This window comes from Carlito syrichta, unplaced genomic scaffold (assembly GCF_000164805.1).
Source record: "Carlito syrichta isolate Samal-C Ts95f unplaced genomic scaffold, Tarsius_syrichta-2.0.1 Scaffold314798, whole genome shotgun sequence".
NCBI lineage: Eukaryota > Metazoa > Chordata > Mammalia > Primates > Tarsiidae > Carlito > Carlito syrichta.
Genome location: NW_007258894.1, coordinates 496,481 through 519,538, shown reverse-complemented (window position 1 = coordinate 519,538; position 23,058 = coordinate 496,481). Strand labels below are relative to the sequence as shown.

The 23,058-nt window shown below is 36.1% G+C and overlaps 1 protein-coding gene and 1 pseudogene across 6 annotated transcripts in view; one reads left to right on the top strand and one right to left on the bottom strand.

Annotated features, from left to right (window-relative positions):
• The window catches only part of EHBP1 (EH domain binding protein 1), a 373,913-nt gene that overhangs the window by 275,619 nt on the left and 75,236 nt on the right, over window positions 1-23,058 (bottom strand). For all 6 annotated transcript variants that reach the window (XM_021705885.1, XM_021705883.1, XM_008071978.1 and 3 more), the window contains 2 exons: window positions 15,588-15,683; window positions 4,280-4,333 (listed from right to left, as the gene is read on the bottom strand). In XM_021705885.1, the coding sequence (XP_021561560.1) occupies window positions 4,280-4,333; window positions 15,588-15,683 (150 nt within the window). The remainder of the gene's footprint in view (window positions 1-4,279; window positions 4,334-15,587; window positions 15,684-23,058) is intronic.
• Window positions 4,864-9,435, top strand: LOC103274542 (annotated as a pseudogene).

Sequence of the window (23,058 nt, the reverse complement as noted above, 5' to 3'; positions counted from 1 at the left end):
CAGAAAATGTGTAATCCTTATAAATTTTTTCCAGACTTTTGTAACTGTAAAAAGATACTATCCACACCAAATGTGACAGCAGTTTTTACCAACTCACTTTTATCAACTCTTTCTAAAGCAATCAGCTCATGAAATAATCTTCAATATGATTATTCCACTAATCTATAAAGTATCTAATTATATATTCCAGCCAACAGCATTAAAAGGCATTGTAAGGGGTCAAACCCAACTTACAGCTCACTTACGAGAGCAGAAGTATGTAGGAGTGTGTCAGACAATAGCCAAATCATGTTGATGCATATGGGTTTAAAACTAAGATCTATCACAGACAAAATGCAAAATATGACATAATCCATGTAAGTTAAGTAGTAGTTGATCAGAAAAGCATCTACTGTAACAACATATCAATCTTTCATATGCTATCTTACTGCTACTGGAGTCTATTTTTCAAATTTTCTTAGTATAGAAGATGGATGCAAAAAAAAAAAACAAGATTTATAACAGTTCACTGAATTAACCAAAGTCATTCATTCACTCAATCCTTCAATAAATATATATTGAAAAGCTATTACTCAAAAGGTACTATAGTTTAAAAAAAACAACCCTGTGGGAATATAGAGATAAATGAAACAAAGCTTTCTCCTCTGCTAAATCTACTTATCCAAACAGGGGTCCTGTTCACGTCTCAGAAGACTAACTTAAATTTTTCCAGAGCAGGTAAAAAGAGTTAAATCGCCTGGATAGGTTAAATTAAATAATAATAAAAATAAAAAAGCTAGTCTCAAATCTCACTAGAAGAGAGTCGGCAGAAAAAAAATTAATATCCTCTTGGAAACTAAAGAAAGAAATCCACCCAATTCTAGTCTCCCAGGCGAGAATACAGCACTTCCTTTGTTGTTTGTTTTAGGTTTAATTATATAAACTCATCATGTGACATTAGATAGTTCACAATTTATGATAGCTGTTCTAAGAGTATGTAAATTAGTGTATTTTCTTGAGTTGATGTATTTTAAATGCTTTAGTCACATGTGCATTTGTCCTCTTAACCATGCATTAACAGTATAGCAATTACACAATACTTCTGAAGTCTGGTAACATTTTTTTTTTTTAATCAGGATTTATTGAGAAGACAGAAATGCTCCCAGTGGGAGGGGACCCAAGGAGGTTGCCGAAGTCTGGTAACTACATTACGAAAGCAAACCTGATCATGGATGCACTTACCATTTACCTTTTTCTTTTTAATCTTTTTTACTAAATAAATAAATAGACATGTTGGGATGGTAAAATAGGTTAAATTCCTTCACTGCTTCTATAAAAACAAATGAACAACAAAAAAAAACTTGCTGTATAAAAACAGACATAAATCCAACAAAAATGAAGAAATGTACCTAATAAAAATGTTATTTTCTTGCATAGGATTCCTAGCAAACATTACTATTTTTCCATCATTATTAATAGCTGAGGAATTGCCTGCCCCTCCCATATTCATTCATTTTTTTTCTTTGAATTAGCTCATCAATAACTAGATTCCCCTAGGTTTTGATCATTAAAAAAAAATTTCCAAAGATGGGTATTATTTTATTAGACATCCATGACTGAGAAATAAAGATTCTACAGCAAAGCTTCTTTACATAGAAAGCTAGTTTATATTGCAATTCAATTTTCTTTTTCTTTTTTTCTAATCTGGCATAGAAAATAACCATTATGGAAACAAAGAGTAGGGGAAAGGAATTATTATGCTAAAGAATTCAGAATACAAAATTTGCAACAATACTCATACTTCATAATAAAAATAAAAGTACATTATATAGAAAAAAATATGTGCTGATATGAATTTTTCAAAGAACGATATGTTAGAAAATCACTGATCCCAAAATGCTACGCTAGGTAATTCCTTTTATTTCATTCTCCTTGAACTTGAAAATAAAAAATTTGATCTACAAAAGAAATAATTTTCCAATCGTTTATTTCTATTAATTAACTCAAAAATATTTTCAACAATTAAAACAAAGTTATGGACCTAGAGAAGCCCTCTGAGATCACCTAGTAGAAACTTTTCATTTTATGAATGAAGAAACTGAATCCTAGAGAGTAATGCACTCAATGACACCAGCTTTGAAGACACAATATCAGGATTTATATTAAATTCTAACCCAATTCAAAATTAATAGTTTGCTATAATATGAGATGAAAGAAAGAAAAATGCATTTCTTAAAAATAAGAATTCATGAAAGTAGAGACAAGGAAGCAGAATATATTTCAGCTTTAAAAGCATAATGATGGTCGAGAATCTCCAGAAATGCAGTGTTTTCTCCACCACATCACTCAGAGTAACATTTTCAAAATTATCAGATTATTCACAGTAAAACTTAACTTCTAATAATATGTCAATTCAAATGTTGGTTTTATAAAGCAAACAATATGAATAATAGTTAAAAGCCATTTATATTATTTTCACTAGATTTTTGCAAATCTAATATGTCAATAAATGTTTGGAAAAAAGGAAAACCAACATATTTTATTTTTCATTTTACCATTTACCTTTTTCAGGTAAGGGAGTATCCTGTCTACTCCCTTACCTGACAAATTTCTTGCAACTTCAACCACTTGAGTGATAAATAGAGAAATGAGTAAAATAAGCTTCTAAGCATAAATAAATATATTTTACATTAAAAGGCTATAAAGATGCTTGTTCACTTGAAAAATACATACTCCAATGTATTTTGGAAAGGATAGTCCAAAATACACCTCTTAATTTCATTATCTGTTTAAATTTCATCATTTTATTTTAAATTTTAATTTAAAAATACCTATATAAAGTGTATTATACAGAATTTAAGAAAAATGTTTCTCAAAATCCCACAGATTTTAATGTTTTTTGCAATCAAATCTAATATATATCATGTAGCTTTTTTTCACTTGTATCTTGTAGGTAGGTTAATTTATAACCTGATTTTCAGAAAATTGGATCTGGTGTGCTTTCATCCTAAGATTAGTCATGTAATAAGAAAATCTTTCTAAAACTAATATAAATGTAGTTTTTACATACTTTTTAACAATAATTACAACTCAAATCTAACTGGCTACTTCTTTAATACATCAAATTAATTAACAAGAGACTTCAGATGTATAACAGAGCCACGAGTAGTATAAAACTGAAGCTCATCCATTGGGGATAAATTCCTGGTATGAGAAACAAAGCTAACTTTTGGGTCTGTAACCAATTGTGACAAGTCTGGTTTTTTAAAAACTTTAAGTGCTACTCCAAGTATAATGCTCAAATCTACCACTCTAAAGAAAAGTCAAAACTATTAACATGTGTGAACCTTTAATACAAGACAGTAGCTCAATAGCCAGTCATCAGAACTCCCCTACTCTGTTTACCTGATCTCACTCCCAAACTTCTCAGTTCTTTAGACCTAAAAATGGCCCAGTTACTGCTGGAAGAAGTGTTAAGATTCCTTTTACCATTAAGATACAAAACAAAGTCAGGCATAGAAAGGAAGACTATGGTGCAAAGCATGTTATAAGCATGTTATAAATATGTTTAATAATGATCATGATGACAATCATGATAATGATAATGACAAAAAAAATGATGATGGTAAAAGCTAATATTTGTTGAGAATTTTCTCATCCTCAAACAATCCTATAATATTATGACTGAAAAGTTAAGAAACATGCCCATGGTCACAAGCTTGCACCTGGAAGAGCTAGGATTTGAAATCAGGTCTACCTGGAGCCTATATCCTTAATCACTATATTTACATTGCCTGTTTTCTCTAATTCCCAGTCAATAAACATTTATTGATCTCCTATTATATGCCTGCTAGTCACTTGGGATTCCATAATATGTAAATTAATTTAAGATGATCATTAAGGTACCAATATAGAATCTCTCAGTCCAAATAAAGAATTAAAGCATATACTTTTTTAAAAAGATTTCCATGGTCATTCATGGTTTCTTTCAACAAATGTTTAAATAGCATCTGCTATGTGAGACGCACCATGCTAGATCTAAACAGATTCAAGCCCCAAAAAGAATACATACAGCATATAGATAATTCGGTATTAACGACTTAGTGTTAACAAAAGCATTTTTTACAAATAATTCTCTTTACTGGCTATCATTTCATTTTTAAAAATTCTAAAGGCTGCAAATCCCTATTTAATTTTCATAAGGCAACATTTTTTCCTACCACCAAAATGCCAATGTACCTTAATAATGCATATAGAAAGTTGCAAATGTGAAAGGTGAAATAATTTGCTATTAGCTTACATTTTCTATGACAAATGTCCACTCTTTATCTTCAAATTCCTCTGCATGAGGATCCTGTAACAAAAGCAAAACATGAAATAGAAATACATGTCTTTAGTTAATCGATCCAATTAAGAAATACAAATAGCCTTTTTAAAGCTTTTACCAACTTTTAAAAAGGGAAAGGCAGATAACCTATTCTTATGATAGTTACATAATTTCTCTAAATTTAAATTATTTAATAAAGAAATTCTCTATTTTGCTTTTGTTAATGCATATAGCTATCTTCCATCATTGCATCTATGACAAGACAAAAAGAAACCCAACTAGAGACTGATAACCTACGTAAATGAAATACTAAGAAGCATTTTATAGGGGTATTAAATGTTCCTATAAAATTCTGCCTTCATTTTTCTAAGTGTAAATATTTTAAACCAAAAGTACTATTAGAGGCAAAGTTTTCTTCAGTGCAGAGATTACGTAAACATCTAGAATTTAATTTCAAAGCATTACAAGGACTTGATAATCTAAACAAAAGGACAAATAATCAGCATGGGCTGTTGATATTTTCCTCTTAACCTCTCTCTCACTAACCATGGATGGAAATGCCTCCAAAACCTGAGAAAGGGTAATGGATCTGCAACCAAATGCAATTTTTTTTAAAAATAAGGTATACTTTTGCAAACATTTATTAGATGAGTATTTATTGAGTACTTATTATATAAGGGACTGTAGAGGTTTATTATATTGATTCAAGCATAGTTGTCCTTGCCTTCTAAGACAAACACAATAACTCTAATCTAAACACAGTAAGTCCCCTACATACAAATGAGTTCCACTCCTAGAGCACATTCATAAGTCCAATTTGTTCCTAAGTCTAACAAAGTCAGCCTAGGTACCCAACTAACACAATCGGCTAAACAGTACCAGCTACATCACCTCTGCTTATACGCATGTTTTTGGACATCCTGGACTTGAAATAAAGATACTGTACTACTGTACTCTATACAATACTATAAAGTACCCAAAAGCATAACCACCTGTAGAGGATGCACACACATGGCAATGTATGCCAGACATGTGAATAAACTTACACAACTGGACACACAAACGCACATTCGCATCTTTTTAAGTTTGCAATTTGAAGGTTTATATGTAGGCAACTTACTACAAATGTATGATGAATGAATAAATAGCTTTACTAGAGATTAGAAAATGACATTTTACTTCTTACAAGAATGATCAAGAAAAGCTTCACAAGAGAGAAAACATCTGGACTGGATGGGATTGTATAGGATTTCACAGATTTTAGCATAAGTAAAGGCAAAAGGCAGCAAAGTATAAGACAGGGAAAGGAAAGCTGTGGGGTCACATTACATAAGCATTTAACTTATTCAAGTTTACTCTGTATATTAGAGATGAGGTAAGGGTGGAAGTGGAAGAGAGAGAAAATTTCAATAACATTCCATTCTAAGTCTGAACACACAGATGGGAGATGGGTTCTGATATTCCCCTACTGGATCTCAGGTCCCACATGTTTCTCACAGTGAAGAATATTATTTATGATTGATTACACTTTAGTCTATTATTAACTTTGTTTCTGTTGCCATGGCCAAGTTTGTGCCTAGGCTATTTCAAGGGTAAAGTGATTGTAGCAATCTCTCATTTAGTCTCTCTGCTCTCCAATCTTGTACACAGATTTTCCCTAACCACAGTTCTGACCACATTAGTACCAACACAGATTTCTTTAACAACTCCTACTTCTTATGAGATAAATGCCAAACTCCTTAGTTACTTCATTATTTCTGCTAACTCATTATTTACTATAACAGCATGGTAGCTGGCTGAGTCTGAGCTGTATTGAAGCAACTATTTTTATGAGTGAATTCGCACAGGAGGGATAAAAATCTGCCAAAAAGAGTTTCTTTGGTGGTGATAGGCGGATGTAGAAAAGGGAAGAAGGGAAAGGGAAGTAGAAAATGCTACTTAATATTTGTTTCCCCAGGTGGTTCTGCCCATGAACTAGGTTTATGGAAAGAAAGTACTACAAATAACATTTGAAGAAGCTTTTTCATGATGTACTTAGAGTACACACAGTGCTACTTTAGTGTAATAAAGTGTGAGGCAATGAAGATGAGATAGGCATTCTACCACCCTCCTTGCCTATATCTTCCTTCTCATTTTGTTTTTTGAGGAATGCAGCATAGTTCCAGCACAGTTAGTGTCAAAATAACAACAATAATAATAGTAATAACAGTAATGCAAAATATTTACTGAACATTCACCATGTCCCGGTTCTTATGTTAACTTATGAGATAGTATTTTTATTCTCATTTACAGAGCAGAAAACTGAAACCTAAACTATGAATTTCCCTCAGTGCCAACTAATAAGTGTTAAAGCTATACTGCTGTTCTAGACCTGTCTGATTTTTATTCACTTTGTTAGTTCAGTTTAACCATGTGTCCCTAGGACCTGGAAAAAGTTCCTGGAACATAGTAGGTACTCAAGAATATTTGACAAATGAATTAGTAAATATAGCTCATAAATTAATAAATATTTAATAGGGCCTTATAATGACATACATTAATTCTTAAAGCAGGTGATACATTTTTTAAAAACACAGACGCTATATCACCCACAAAAGAATTTTTTTACTAAAAAATCATATCAGCAAGACTAAGAAGCACAACTTTTTTTTTTTTTTTTTTTTTTTGAGTCAGGGTCTCACTGCCATCCAAGACTGCAGTGCATTGGTACAATCATGTCTTACCACAGCCTCAACCTCCAGGGCTCAAGTGGTCCTTCCACCTCAGCATCCCGAGTAGTTGAGACTACAGGTACATACCATAACACCCTGTTAATTTTTTGTAGATCTTGCTATGTTGCCTCCTGCCTTGGACTCCCAAAGTGCCAGGATTATATCATGCCCAGCCAAGAGGCACATCTGCTAGGGCAAAGTCAGTAAAAAGATATAAAAGAAGCAATAATGATGTTCATTTTCAAGCACTTAAAAATGGTTTCTCTTTATAATTAACTATTTATATTACTTATCAGACAAAAACATTTGTAATGAGAATTGCTTCTAGCTTGAATCAATTAAGTTTTCTTTATATCCTGCTCTCCCTGTATGGTCTCCTTTCTTAGCACTGCACTAAAGAGAAAAATTGAAAATGGCCTGAAGAGCCATTTTCCTTCTCAAAACCCTAAAAAGATTTTTAAAAATAATTTAGTGGCAACAGCTATTTTTGCCAGGTGTGGTGGCAACATTTAGCACTTTGGAAGGCCGAGGCAGGTGGATCACTTGAGCCCAGGAGTTCAAAACCAGCTTGGGCAAAACAGTGAGACTCCATCTCTACAAAAAAGTAGCAGTCCCAGCTCTAGTACCAGCTACTCAGGAGGCTGGGGCAAGATAATCTTTTGAGTCCAGGTATTTGAGTCCAGGCATTTGAGGCTGAGATATACCTTGATCATGCCACTATACTCTATCCTAGGCAAGAGTGAGACCAAAAAAAAAAAAAGAATATAGCTGCTAAATAGCTGACAGCTTTGTGTAGGAAAAGGATATGCATCAACTGAGTGACTATGAGTTGAAAATGGCTGTTGAAATGTGTTGTTTGGAGAATTAGGAGATAAAAAAACAGTTTCAATCTCATTCAAATTTTTTAAGCAGGATGAATAAATTAATTTCTGGTTACATCATAGAAAAATGAAACAATAGCTTTCTTAAAAAGAACTTTCTCGCCTTTGGGAGGCTGAGGTGAGTGAATTGCCTGAGCCCGCGGGTTCGAGACCCGCCTGGGCAACTTGGCGAGACCTCATCTCTACAATAAATCAAAAATTAGCTGGGCATGGTAGTGCACGCCTGTGGTTCCGGCTACTCGGAAAGCTGAGGCGGAAGGATTGTCGGAGCCCAGCAGGGCGAGGCTGCGGTGGCCGGGAGCGGCCACTGCACTCCAGTCTGGGCGACAGAGTGAGACTCCAACTCAAAAAAAAAAAAAAGAGGACTTTCTCTACAAGCATACCTCTGTGAATACTACTCACTAAGGACAAAAAGGGTTCAGAGCAGTTCTTTCCTACTGCAAATTTCCAGAGTAAGTAAATTATGAGATCTAATATTTTTAAAAGGAAAATATGAAAAATCTTTCACTTGACTATTTTAAATGTTCAAAAACCAAGATCTAAAAATGACCGTGAAAAAAAGGAAAAGTTATATTTTACTTTTCCACTTTTCTATAAGACTTTGGGGAGATGGAAGGAGTAGGAAGATAAAAAGATCAGTTGAAAATACTCATTTACAGACCTGCGGGCGGTGGCGAAGGAGGCTGCGGCGCCCGCACAGCCCAGGAGCCGATCGGCCCTGAGGCCTTGGCACCCCAGGAAGGAGCAGGCGGAGCGCCCCGAGGGAAGCTAGCCTTGGTTTTGCTCATGGAAAAGATGAAAGAGAAAGATCGGCAGCTCTTAGAAATGAACAAGGAAAATCAAATGTTGAAAATCAAGCTGGAAGCCTCCAGAGAAACAGGTGCCGAGGCTCTGAGAAACGTGGCCCAGAGATTATTTGAACACTACCGGACACAGTCTGAAGAAGTGAGGAAAAAGCACCAGGACAGTAAACACTTGCTCCAGGTTAACAAGCTTGAGAAAGAATAGGCGTTGAAACAACATGTTGAAAATCTGAATCAATTTGCTGAAAAGCTTGAAGAAAAAACACAGTCAAATCACAGAATTGGAGAACCTTGTACAGAGGATGGAAGAGGAAAAGAGGACACTGCTAGGAAAAAAACTGGCTCTGGAGAACAGGCTGCTGCAACTCAAACCCGGTGCTACCTGTGCAAAAAGTTGCCAGAATCTTCAGATGGAGATTTCCATTCTCCAGGAGCAGATCTCTCACCTGCAGTTTGTGATTCGCTCCCAGCATCAGAACCTGCGCAGTGTCATTCAGGAGATGGAAGGATTAAAAAATAATTTAAAAGAACAAGACAAAAGAATTGAAAATCTCAAAGAAAAAGTTAATGTACTTGAAGCCCAGAATAAAGAGCTAAAAATGAAGGTGGCACTTCGATCTGAAGCTCCCACGACAATGGTATCCAAGGCTGTCTCCACAAGTGAAAGTGAATTGAAGACTGAAGGCATCTCACCCTATCTGATGTTGATTAGGCTACGGAAATGGGCTGGATGAAGATCTGATTGAGAAAGACTATGGTGTTTAATTATTCCTTGAAGCACAACCCAGATTCTGTTAAAATAACAGATAACACATTGCCAGTATTTAAATGGAATTTATTGTACCTAAGTAGTTTTGCAGGAAGATGACATTCCAGAAAATCATGCAAATATGCCTATAAGGGAAAGACTACAAACTTACCAAATAAGGTGAAGAAGTCAGGTGTTTGCCCATGATGGAAGACAGGTTCTGCTTACAAAAATGAATCCTGTTTTCAGAGTTTTGCTAAAGGGACTGTTTTAAGGTGGTCAATTCTGACCTTTTGATAGTGTTTTTAAAATGTATAAATAGAAATATGAGTATATGTATATATGCATAAGCAATATATTTTAGTGGACCTTTGGATGATAAGAAAGACCTTACATAAATTCACCTCCTGATCCATTGTTCATTGGAGACTTATTCTTTGCTGAATTTGGAGCAGGAGAAGGAGTGGATTCTTTTTAGCTAATTCATCAACCCAAACTGCCTTCCAAAGTTGAGAATCATGGCTGCCTTACCTACCCTAAAGTCACTGTTCTTCAGTAATTCTGGTATTAAAATCAGATTCCTAGAGGAACCAACATACACATAAGCAACAGGGCAGTGCACCCTGCCTTTGTGACTAATTTTCTTCTTAATGTTTATTAATAGTATCTAAGTAAAAGAAAAGCGGGGGGGGGAGCAGATAGACCATAATGCTCTTAGCCCATACCTTTGTAGAAATGTGCATATTACAAATTCAAAGAAACAATGACTACTATCTGTAGGAAGATTTTGAATTCATGAACTGGAATATGTCTAGTGTTTTTGTGAAAGTTTGCTTAAATTTTGATACATGCCTTTATTACAGGAGTTTGTGATTGCTATAAGTAAAACCAACTCTAACTTGAAGCAACACAAACATACTGACTGACACTCAGGAAACCAGACTCACTGCAATCAAATGAACAATGAGAGACCTTAGTCACCCTAAGGGGTGAATTCCCTTTAGTCTTTCGACCTTTCTCTTTGGTGTATAGCTTGAAATATTTGCTCAGGAAAGATGTCTCAGAACTTTCAGTGTGGAATGTGAAATATCAGTGTTTTCTATAAAGTTTTTGAAGAAAGGTAAAAATGAGATGAAGCAATATATTTAAAATTCATCCAAGTACTGTAATCCTTGAAATGGTGTATAATTGTATGTGAGTTTTATATTCCATAGCATCATTGGAAACATTCTTCTTGCTTGCAAATTTTGAAGGTGTAGTTATCTGTTAACATTTAGGCCATAGTTACTCTATGCCAGGAAGAGAAACAGTTCTAAGTACTTTATTAATTCCTTTTATCTTCTCCAAAACCCTCAGAAGCATGTCAAATTATCATTTATGTTTTACAGAGGAAGATACTGAGGGTGGTTAAGTAACTTGCCCAACTGCCAACTGTGGAGAAAAGACTGGCACCTTTTAACTTAGCTATTGATATTCACTCTACTTGCTCCTTTGGTGGTCTGAGCTATTTCTCTGCTATAGAAATCCCTCTCAGCCGGGCTCGGTGGCTCAGCCTGTAATCCCGCACCTTTGGGAGGCTGAGGTGAGTGGATTGCCTGAGCCCGCGGGTCCAAGACCCGCCTGGGCAGCGAGACCTCATCTCTACAATAAATCAAAAAATCAGCCAGGCGTGGTAGCGCACGCCTGTAATTCCGGCTACTCGGAAGGCTGAGGTGGAAGCCGGAGCCCAGCAGGTCGAGGCTGCGGTGGCCGGGAGCGGCCACTGCACTCCAGTCTGGGCAACAGAGTGAGACTCCAACTCAAAAAAAAAAAAAAAGAAAGAAATCCCTCTCTTTGCCACTTTAGTAAACACACAGCTTAGTGGATGCTGTCTGCATTATCCCATGAATGACAATCAGAAATACTGATAAAATCAGTATTTTGCTGAAATGAGTTGACCTTCCACCTGTTGGATTACCATCCTAAGAATTGAGTTCAGACAAACTTCCCTGCCAAAAATCTGCTTATTTTACATTTATTACTCATGACTTGACATCACATTCAAGAATTTCCTTGTAATACGTTTGCAGGCACCCTTGTAGGGACATTGGGATCGTGAATGGTGCTTCAAGCTTTTATAGTGTAGTGAGAACTGCCTTTCACTGGGAGACCATTTGTGTTCCTCTCATACCTCTCTCATCATGCTGCCTTGTACTTCATCATTCGAGATTTGGGAACAAGCCTACCTAGCTGACCTAACAACCTTGATGATTTCTGTCAGAATAATTTATTCTAAAGTCAAAAATGGAAAGACACTGTTGGATTTTATTTTGGTTTTAGCAAAAACAGACAGTACAGATGAGATCCGCTCATGCCTACCTCAGAGTGGTCTTGGACTTCTTGAGATTAACAATGAGCGTTTTCAGAGATCCCAAAAGATCTGAACCCTGCGAATACAGATATATCTTTATACTACCATCAGCCATATCATTTATTTGTCATATACGAATTATTTCCTGTATCCTGATTGTTTCAGCTACTTTCATAGGAAAAGTTTTTTAAGTCAACATTTCTGAGTGACAAAACAAAAGCTTTCAATGGGAAATGATTTTTATTAGTCTAAAAGTGGTATATATAGGAAATATAGGAAAATAAACACTAGTTCAATTATATTCTAAATAACTGTACTTCTATGATACTAATCAATATATTGAAAAATAAGATCTGAGGTGGGTCTTAAATTCATACATGAAGTCAGCAAATGAGAAGAAACTTTGTTCCACTTTGATTACATATATCGTTACAATCTACCACTAAAAAACATTTAGACCAAACAATTGGTATAGTGTATCTTTTGAATAATTACTTATAATATCCCTTAAAATAAAGAAAATGGATGTAATATTGTGTGGATTTTTTTGTTTTTATTTCTTTTTACATTAAAATTATGCTTCAATGAATTAAGTAGCTTTTTTAATTAAGTAGTTTTTATTTGATTGCTCCTAACAATAAAATCCACAATAAATAGATTGTTTTGCTCAATGAATGGATATTTAAATAGCTTTCTGAATCTTTTGCTACTTTTCTCTGGATCCAAATTAACAGTAAAATATATGTGAGGGGAAAAAAATACTCATTTAAATAATGAAAATAGTCACAAGATTGCCTCAATAGCACAACTGAGTAGAAATGTTTAATACACCAAACTAGCAAGGAAAGGGTGTTTGGTTTTGTCTACACACTAATACTCGGAGTCATAAAAGTTCATGATAAGGATATGCTGAACATTCTCATCAGCACTTAAAAACTACACTTATCCCCTAATCCTTCAAGCAACACATTTCAACAGCCACTTTCAACTCAGAATCACCCAGTCGATGCATATCCTTTCTCCAAACACGTAGCTGTCAGCTATTTATCAACTGTATTCTTTTTTTTTTTTTTTGATTTGAGGTCTCTCTGTTGCCAAGGCTGAGTGCAGTGGTATGATCAGGCTCACTGCAGCCTCCAACTCCTGGGGTCAAGTGATTCTCCCACCTCAATCTCCTGAGTAGCTGAGACTAGGCACACGTCACATGTCTTTTTGTTTGTTTGTTTGTTTGCAGAGCTGAGATCTTGCTATGTTGCCTATGCTGGTCTTGAAACTCCTGAGCTCAAGCAATTCTCCCACCCTGACCCTCCTAAAGTTCTAGGATTATAGGCATGAGCCACCATGCCCAGCCTATCAGCTGTATTCTAACTCTTCATTCTATAGCACCATTTTAAAAAGTTGTATAATTGTAAACATTCATTTGTTCTACCAATATAGACAGAATAAATCAAAATACTCAAGAGATTACCTAAAAGTTTTCCTTGCGCATGTTACAGATCTTACCGTTGTTAAGTCCCCTACGTATAAGCCTTCAAGTTGCGAGTGTTTAAAGATACAAAGATAGTTTACGTTATGCATCCTCTACAAGTGTATACTGTCAAGTGTATACATCCTCTACAAGTGGTTGTGCCTTTGTATAGTTTACTGTACAGTTCTTTACATTTTTTAATGTATTATTTGTGTGAAAAGTATTATAAAGCTACTACAGTACAGTACTATATGGCCGATTGTGTTAGCTGGTGGTACAGAGCCTAACTTCACTGGACTTATGAACAAACTGAATTTATGAATGAGTTCTTGGAATGGAACTCGTTTGCATGTAGGGGACTTACTATAATCAATATTCACAACCATTTTTCCTACAGAGTAGACAGCACAGGATAGAAGAATGAATAGGGCTAAATCTCAGTGTGTAACTGGGCAAATTATCCTCTTCTCTAGTCTCAGTTTCCTTATCAGTAAAATGGGAATAATTGCAGAATCTTAGAGTTGCTGTGAAAATTAAATAAACTAAAAATGCATGGAAAGATTCATCTGACAGTCAGGCGTGGTGGCTTACACCTGTAATCCCAGCACTTTGGGAGGCCAAGGTGAAAGAATTGCTTGAGCCCAGGAGTTCAAGACTGGCTTAGGCCACATAGGGAGACCTCCTCTATATTTTAATGGAAAAAAAAAAAAGATTAATCTGACATCAGAGATACTGCTCTTAACTACCAAGTTTGGTGTGTCGCTCAATAGAAACATAGATAAGAGGGGTTTAATAACTGACTCTTAGGACAGCTGACTAAAGGGCAATAGGGTAGTTCTGACTATCCTGGGAAAAAAAGGAAGAGCAGCTGCTGTCTTTTCTTTATTTCTCTCTGAGCAAATCAAGTATGGTGTATATATGACAAGCACAATCAAGTAATGTTATATTGCCAATAACAATAACATCAAAATTATAAAATATAATATGGCAAAAGCACAATCAAGTAATGTTATATTGCCAATAACAATAACATCAAAATTATAAAATATACATAATATAGCAAGAACCTTGTATAAAATAAAGTATATATAAAGTACAGAACAATTAAAAACAGTATTCCCTATAAGAAAAGTACTGGCAGTAGTGGGAATCTGCGGGGGGTGGGGGACACACCTCATCCACAAGGGTACCTGCATAAGGAACATTTGTATACATAACGCTGAACTGTACCCCACATCTTTAAAATAAAAATAAAATAAATAAAAATATTATTCCACTTATGGGCTAGTACATTAACATTCATCATACTGTTTTGTTTTACTGGTCTCTACAGTACTTCCTGAATAAATGAATGTCAGAATATTTTGGAATAAATATACTGGATCACAAAATCAAAAGCACTTTTTTACACAGTGATTTCATACTCCAAGCCACATCATTTTGCGCTACTTTAATTTCATGTATTAAAATAGTTTCACAAATTTTTTTTACTAAATTATGCTTAATAAGATGCCCTCCTCCCTCCTGTCCCTCTACAAAAGTAGTTTCAAATCAATTTGAAAGACTCAAAGAAAAAAATTAAGCATTTGTTTTCTAATTCCACCACCTTCCAAATGTTTAAAACTGGGACATGTTTGTCCCCATATTTTGGGGGGAGCAGGTAAGGAGTTTAAAAAGTAAAAATCATCATGCCTAATTAACATATGTGAGGATTACTTTATACTGTTTCAAGAAATATAAAAGATTTTCAAGAAAAACACATATAAAAAAACAGGCAGGAAGTTATACAACCAGCTATGTTTTTGGATCTGCACTTTAAATTTATAAAAAGTATTTTGCCCTCAAGTTATAGTACTTATAAATATTAATGCAAATAAAATATTTAGCAAATATCAATTTAAAACATATATCAATATTAACAAAATATTTACTGTATCCTAACTTTAAAGCATCTTGTTATCAGTCAAACATGGTTAACAAAATGAAGGTCAGAACTAACAATTCCACAATTCTCAGCTTTCCACAAGAAAAGCATTTTAAAGTTTCCTGTGAGTAAATGTAGGAGGTGGCAAAAGAAGTATCTCAGTTGATCTTTTAACTGTAACAAGTTCAAAAAGACTCCCAAATTATTTGAACTTTATAGACGATGAAATACTGTGATGTCTTTGCATTATAATAAATTGCTATATCCCTAAGAATAATGCATGTTAGGTACCAAACTGAACACAAATGTTTAGAACAATGAATACTGAAATATTCTATCATTCAGATCCATTATTATAATAATATATTACATAATCTATGAAAAAATGAAATTTACCTTAAAAAGCGTTACAGTGATTTCAATGTTTTCAGGAACAGGCCACACAACAACACCACGGTATGGATTTTTTATTCCAGGTTGCCAGCTATGTGCCTATCAGAATAAAAATTACAGCTTCAATATAAAGTACAGGAAATGCAATGTTAATTATTTATAATAGTATACTGACCCTATTTAACTGTCCATTATATCTGTAGTATCTCTTAAACAAAAATGATTAGTCAAATAAAACTTTAAGAATTAAGCTTAGGTCATGACAGTTATATCACATGATAGCTGCACATTATTACCTGTAAACAAACCTTCACCCTCTCATACACACAAAAAAAGATGCAAAAATGAGGTGTTCCATATTTTCAAAAGCTACTATTTCTAATTAGATAAAAACTTTATTAGGATAAACATTTTTTAATTATCTTTGTGACTAGGAACTTTACAGCAAATTCTTAAAAGAAAAAACTTATATATACTTTGCATTTATGTTTATTTCCCACTAAACAGCAATGTTTATGTGGGGCAAGCAAAAAGGAATAGTAGTTTTTCCAGGTAAAATTTCTAGTACTTAAAAGTTTGGAGATTTTTTACCTGGTAAATCTTGATTATCAAGGCTCCCTAAGGAACTCCTACCCCCTAAAAATCGGGGGTCATCACCATAGTTCTTCCGTTGTGGCATTTCCAGTCAAAGCTGAGCCGAGAGAAGATGGAATGCCAAGACATCTCAATACGACTTCATCTCTATGGGTTGGTCAAAAGGAGAGTAGTAGGAGATAAGGAGAGAGAAATAAAGGTGGGCCCAGTCATATAAGGTCCTGGAAGGTCACTGCAACGATCCTGGCTTGTACTTCAAATGAAACAAAACCACTAGAGGGTTTTAAACAGAGGAATGACAATCTAAGTTATGTTTCAACAGTTTCACATCAGAAGAGGAAACAGGAAGACCAATTAAAAAGCTGCTGCAATAACTCTGGGAGAACTGATGGTTACTTGGCCTGGAGTGACAGAAAGTGGTATAAAGTGGCCAGATTCTGGGTATTTTTACATTCTCTAGATAGAGCCAATAAGATGTGCTGTCTAATTGTATGAGACATAGAAAGTAGCCAAAGCTGATTCTAAGGTTTTTGCCTTTGAGTAACTAGAAGAAAGAAATTGCTATTAATATATAAGAGGCAAGACTATAGGAAGGACAGGCTTGGGAATAAGTTCAGAAGCTCAGTTTTACACATATGAAATATGAGTAGCCTATCAGATATTCAAGTATGGGTGTTCAAATAGGCAGCTGGATAAATGTGTCTGGAGTTATACATTTGGGAATTATTAGCACACAGGTAATACTTAAAGTTTAAAAGTGGATATTATTCCGAGGGAGTGAGTACAGATAGAGAATATAAAAGTTCAAAGACTTAGCCTTGGAGCACAACACTAACAAGTCAATAAAATAAGTAGGAATCAGTGAAGACATATCAGTTGAAGTAGAAGAAAAACCAAAAGCATGTGGTATCCTGGAAGTCTACTGAAGACAATGCTGCAAGGAGAAGAGAACTATCACCTGTGCCAAATGCTGATGATAAATCAAACAGCATAAGGCCTAAAAAATGACCACTGGATTTAACAAAGCAGAAGTCATTAATAGCTTCACAAGGGCAGTTTCAGTGATGACAGAAAGGGCCTCATTGGAATGAATTTTAAAAGAGTAGGAGGAAAGAAATTGAAGAAAGCAAGTGCCACAAATCCTCTGAGATATTTTACTGAAAGGGATAGAAAAAAAAACACATTGGTCCTGGGTGGGGAATAGTCCAGAAGAGAATTTGTTTAAGAAGAGAAAACTATTTTTTGTACTGACAGGAAATATTCTGTTGAGAGGGAAATTATAATGATTCAAAAGACAGAAGGAAGAATTGCTAGCATATGTCCTTAATGGTAACACAACAAAATAGACTGATCTTTCCTGGAAGCACATACCATCTTCCATAACAAGAGGAAAGAAATTAGAGTATATGAGTATAGATGCATGTAGAAAAACAGATTTAACTGATGGGGAAACTGAAGCGCAGACTTGCCTAAGATCACTTATAGCAAGTAAGGGTATAATTTGGATTTGAACCCAGGCTATAGAAATGAGAAGGGATCAAGATTATGGAAACTCACATCCATAAAAATCTTGCCACATTTTATTAGTTAAAATGCCAACAGAAGAGTAAAGTTGAAAAGTGTATTCCAAATCCAACTCACAGATTGTCAATAATTCTCCCTCTATCGTCTCCCCTTTGTCCCCAGTTACAAAACTTTAGCTAAGGAGGGGGAAGCAGACTCACCATAAGAGACTTTAGCACACCATAAGGTAAAGAACTGAGTTCTGTTCGTTAGAAAACATCTCCAGAAATTCCTCTATTCCCCCACCTATCTACATGTCTGTTTACAGCCCTAGAACAAAAATTCTACAAAGTAAACCATCTCCATTTTGAGAAATAAATTTCTGCCCACTCTAGATAGTCCTTAATTAAAACTACGCTCCACCTACTTAATTCTGAAAACTTATGACAACTCATGACAAAACTTATGAATTCTCATGGCAAATCAAGGTATTTTTCTGGTCTCCTCAAGATTCCTATAATTACATTTCCATCGCCTCTTCATACAATAAAAACATAAGAAAAAGAGTATAATCACTGAATCTTTCTCATTAGCCAAAGCAGAAAAAATATGCATAAAATTCTTAATGAAAAATACCCATCAGAGAATTTTAGACCCAAAGATATCCTTAAGAGAATCTAATCTAGACCCAGATCAGGAAATTGAAGCAAGAGTATGGTTTGCTGGAATCCGTACTAGTCATCAGTAGGAGAACCTAGACTCCATGATTCAGAGTCACAACCATCCCACATCACACCTCACTCTATCCCTGATTCACAAAGTAGTCGGGAAAATAGTCTTCTATCCCTAAGGAATTAACATATTTTTTGTGTATGACTCAGAGATCAAAACTGGGAAAAGCAGGGAATGTGGAAATGTTCTAACAACTTGGCAGAGTCAGAAGGTAGTAGTTTCAAATAATTTTCTCAGGAATCTTAAAGCCTGGTACTCTAAATGGAGGGTCCCCAACCTCCCAGGCTGCAGACCAGTACCGGTCTGTGGCCTGTTGAGAACAAGGCCGCACAGCAGGCAGTAACCAGCCGGAGAACGGAGCTCTGCCTGCTGTCAGATCATCCCCAGCATTAGATTATCATAGAAGCATGAACCCTATTGTGAACTGCGCATGCGAGGTAACCAGGTGGCGGGGCTCCCTAAGAGAATCTAATGCCTGATAATCATGTTCCCATCTGTCCATGGAAATACTGTCTTCCATGAAACTGGTTCCTGATGCCAAAAAAGGTTGGGGACCACTGCTCTAAATGTCCTCTTTCAATCCTCAAGTCATGAGTCACAGAATGGTAATAGATTGCTAAACAAATGAAAATACAATCTACTTGACTAAAATCTTTCTTTTTTTTTTTTTAGAAAACAGGACTTACTGAGAGGACAGAAAAGATCCCATAGTGGGAGGGGACCCAAGGGGGGTTGCCCTAAAATCTTTCTTTTTTAAATAATAAAATGAGATAGAAGCTGTGCGCTACTTCCCAAGCTGCTAGTACACAGCTACTTTCTTATCATTCTATCCAGCATCTCTCTCCCCAGCAAAAAATGGTTCAACCAAGTTGGAGCTCCAGCTTTCTGCTATTCCTTTTAAGACTACAACCCGACTGAATTAAGACACTATAACAACATCAATTGGTCTAGCTAAGTAGCTGACAATGAGTACAGTCAGTGCCAGCTTTGTATCATTTAGGTACATTTAGTTTGAACTGTGTGGGTCCTCTTATATGTGAATTTTTTTCCAACCAAACACAGAGGGAAAATACTGTGCTTGCGGGATGCGAAACCCACAAGTAGGGAAGACTGATTTTCCTGCATACAGGTTCCTCAGGACCAACTGTAGGATATGATTATGTGCAGATCTGGGCATACAGGGGGGTCCTGAAACCAATCTGCTGTGTATACTGAAGGATGACTGTAATAGTAGAAAATAGAGGGATAGAGGGTCTGTAATGTTTACTGGAGAAGAAACTAAGGATGTATCAAATGGCAAACATGACAAATAAAATGATGTCCCTATTTTCCAAGAACTTACAACAACTTCTTACCTCAATCAGTAGTAATTCAAGAATCTGAAGATCAAAAAAGAATGAAAACAAACAAAGAAAAAACTTTATAAGACTCTCATTATAGGGATAAACAATCATATTTCAATAATCAGCCTGAATGTAAATGAACTAAATACAACAATAAAAAGACACAAAGTGGCAAATTGGATAAAAAACCATGACTCAATAAATTGTTGCATCCAGGAAACTCATCTCACCACAAGGGAGGCACATAGATTCAGATGATGAAAACGAGTTTCCAGGCAAATGGATCACAAAAGAAGGCAGGAGGTGCGATCTTAATATCAGACAAAACCACCTGTAAGCTATCAAAAATTAAAACAGATGTAAAAGGACACCACATAATGATGAAAGGTTCAATCCAGCAACAAGAAATATCCATCCTAAACATGTATGCACCCAACACAGGAGCACTGTTTATAAAAGCAATAACTATGCAAACTAAAAAAAGCTGTTGACTCTAACACTATCATAGCTGGGGACTTAAATACCCCACTAACCCTAGATAGATCATTGAGGCAAAAAAATCAACAAAGAGATCTGGAACCTCAACTTTACACTCAACAAAATGGACTTAGTAGATACCTACAGAATACTCCAACCAACAACCACAGAATATACATTCTACTCATCACCACAAGGCGTATACTCCAAGATCGATCACATCCTTGGCCATAAATCAAGCATAAACAAGTTTCACAAGATTGAAATACTGCCAGACACCTTCTTAGAACACAGTGTAATAAATATAAATATCAACACCAACAAAATTCCCCCAAAAACCCACATAGACACAAAACACTAAACAGCATGATGCTGAACAACTTTCAGCGGACTCTACAAAACATATAAGGAGAAGCTGATACCAATCCTATTGAAAGTATCCCAGGTAATTGAGAAATGATTCCCCAAATCATTTTACAAAATTAACATCACACTGACACCCAAACCAGGTAAAGATCCAACAAAAAAAGAGAACTACAGGCCAATATCCCATATAAAAATGCAAAAATTCTCAACAACATTCTAGCAAATTGGATCCAACGACACATCTCAAAAATCATCCACCATGACCAAGTAGGCTTCATGCCCAGGATGCAGGCTGGTTCAACATCCACAAGACCATAAATATAATTAAATACATCAAGAGATGTAAAAACAAGAACCACATAATTATATCATTAGATGCTGAAAAAGCTTTTGATAAAAGCCACCATCCCTTCTTTACTGTTATTTTTTTATTTTTATAATTTTTATTTTAAAGATGTGGGGTACAAGTCAGGGTTAGGTATACAAATGTTCATTACAGCATCCCTTCTTGATAAAAACCCTCAAACACCTAGTCACACGAGGAACATACCACCATCTACGATAAACCCACAGCTAACATATTGCTAAACCAACAGAAACTGGAAACATTTCCCCTGGCAACCAGAACAAGACAAGGCTGCCCACTCTCACCCCTCTTGTTCAGCATTGTGTTGGAAGTCCTAGCTAGAGCAATTAGACAAGAGAAGGAAATTGGAGGTATCCAATAGGAAAAGAGGAAGTTAAGTTGTCCCTCTTTGATGATGATATGATCCTATGCCTCAAAAACCCAAGAGAATCTGTCAAAAACCTGCTTTCACTAATAAAGGACTTTGGCAAAGGCTAAAAATAAATGTGCAAAAGACAGCTGCATTCTTATACACCAACAACAAGCAGGCAGAAAACCAAATAAAAAGCACAATCCCAGCTAGGCTCAGTGGCTCAGCCTGTAATCCCAGCACTTTGGGAGGCCAACGTGAGGGAATTGTCTGAGCCCACAGGTTCGAGACCAGCCCGGAGAACTTGGTGAGACCTTGCCTCTACAATTAAAAAAAAAAAAATTAGCCAGACATGGTAGCAAGCTCCTGTAGTTCCAGCTACTTGGAAGGCTGAGGCAGACAGATCACCAAAGCCCAGCAGGTTGACTCTGGAGTGGCCGTCGGTGTGCCAAGCACTCCAGCCTGGGCGACAGAGTGAGACTCCAACTAAAAAAAAAAAGCACAATCCCATTCACAATAGCCACACACACACACACACACACACACACACACACACACACACACAAAGGAAATACTGCAGCATCTTCCTAACCAGAGAAATAAAAGACCTTTACAATGAAAACTACAAAACACTGTCCAAAGAAATCCAAGAAGACACAAAAAAATGGAAAAATACTCCATGCTCATGGATTGGAAGAATCAACATTGCTAAGATGTCTATCCTACCAAAGGCAATCTACAGATTCAACACAATACCCATTAAATTACCAGCATCTGTATTGCCTGAGCCCGTGGGTTCAAGACCCGCCTAGGCAACTTGGTGAGACCTCATCTCTACAATAGATCAAAAAATTAGCTGGGTGTGGTAGCACGCGCCTGTAGTTCCAGCTACTTGGAAGGCTGAGGTGGAAGGATCGCCAGAGCCCAGCAGGTGGAGGCTGCGGTGGCCGGGAGCGGCCACTGCACTCCAGTCTGGGTGACAGAGTGAGACTCCAAATCACAAAAAAAAAAAATTGCCAGCATCATTTCTTCTCAGAACTGGAAATAACAGTACAGAAATTCATATGGAAACATAAATAACCACAAATAGCCAAAACAATCCTCAGCAAATAAAGTGGAAGGTATCACACTTCTAGACTTTAAACTTTACTATAAGGCTACAATAATCAAAACAGCCTGCTATTGGTACAAAAATAGGCATACAAAGAAATAGGATAGAGATTCTGGAAGCAAAACTTCAATTTCTCAGCCAATTCATCTTTGACAAAGCCCCCAACAACCACTGTGGAGAGGAGAATCTGTTCAGTAAATGGTGCTGGGAAAACTGGCTGACCACATGCAGAAGATTGAAACAGGACTCCTATCAATCACCATACACAAAAATAAACTAAATGGATCAAAGACCTAAACATAAAACCTCAAACTTTAAGAATTTTAAAAAATGCAGGAGAGCCAGGCTCAGTGGCTCAGCCTGTAATCCCGCGCCTTTGGGAGGCTGAGGTGAATGGATTGTCTGAGCCCGCGGGTTCGAGAACCGCCTGGGCAGCGAGACCTCATCTCTACAATAAATCAAAAAATCAGCCGGGCGTGGTAGCACATGCCTGTAATTCCGGCTACTTGGAAGGCTGAGGCGGAAGGATCGCCAGAGCCCAGCAGTTCGAGGCTGCGGTGGCCGGGAGCGGATACTGCAGTCCAGTCTGGGCGACAGAGTGAGACTCCAACTCAAAAAAAAAAAAAAAAAAA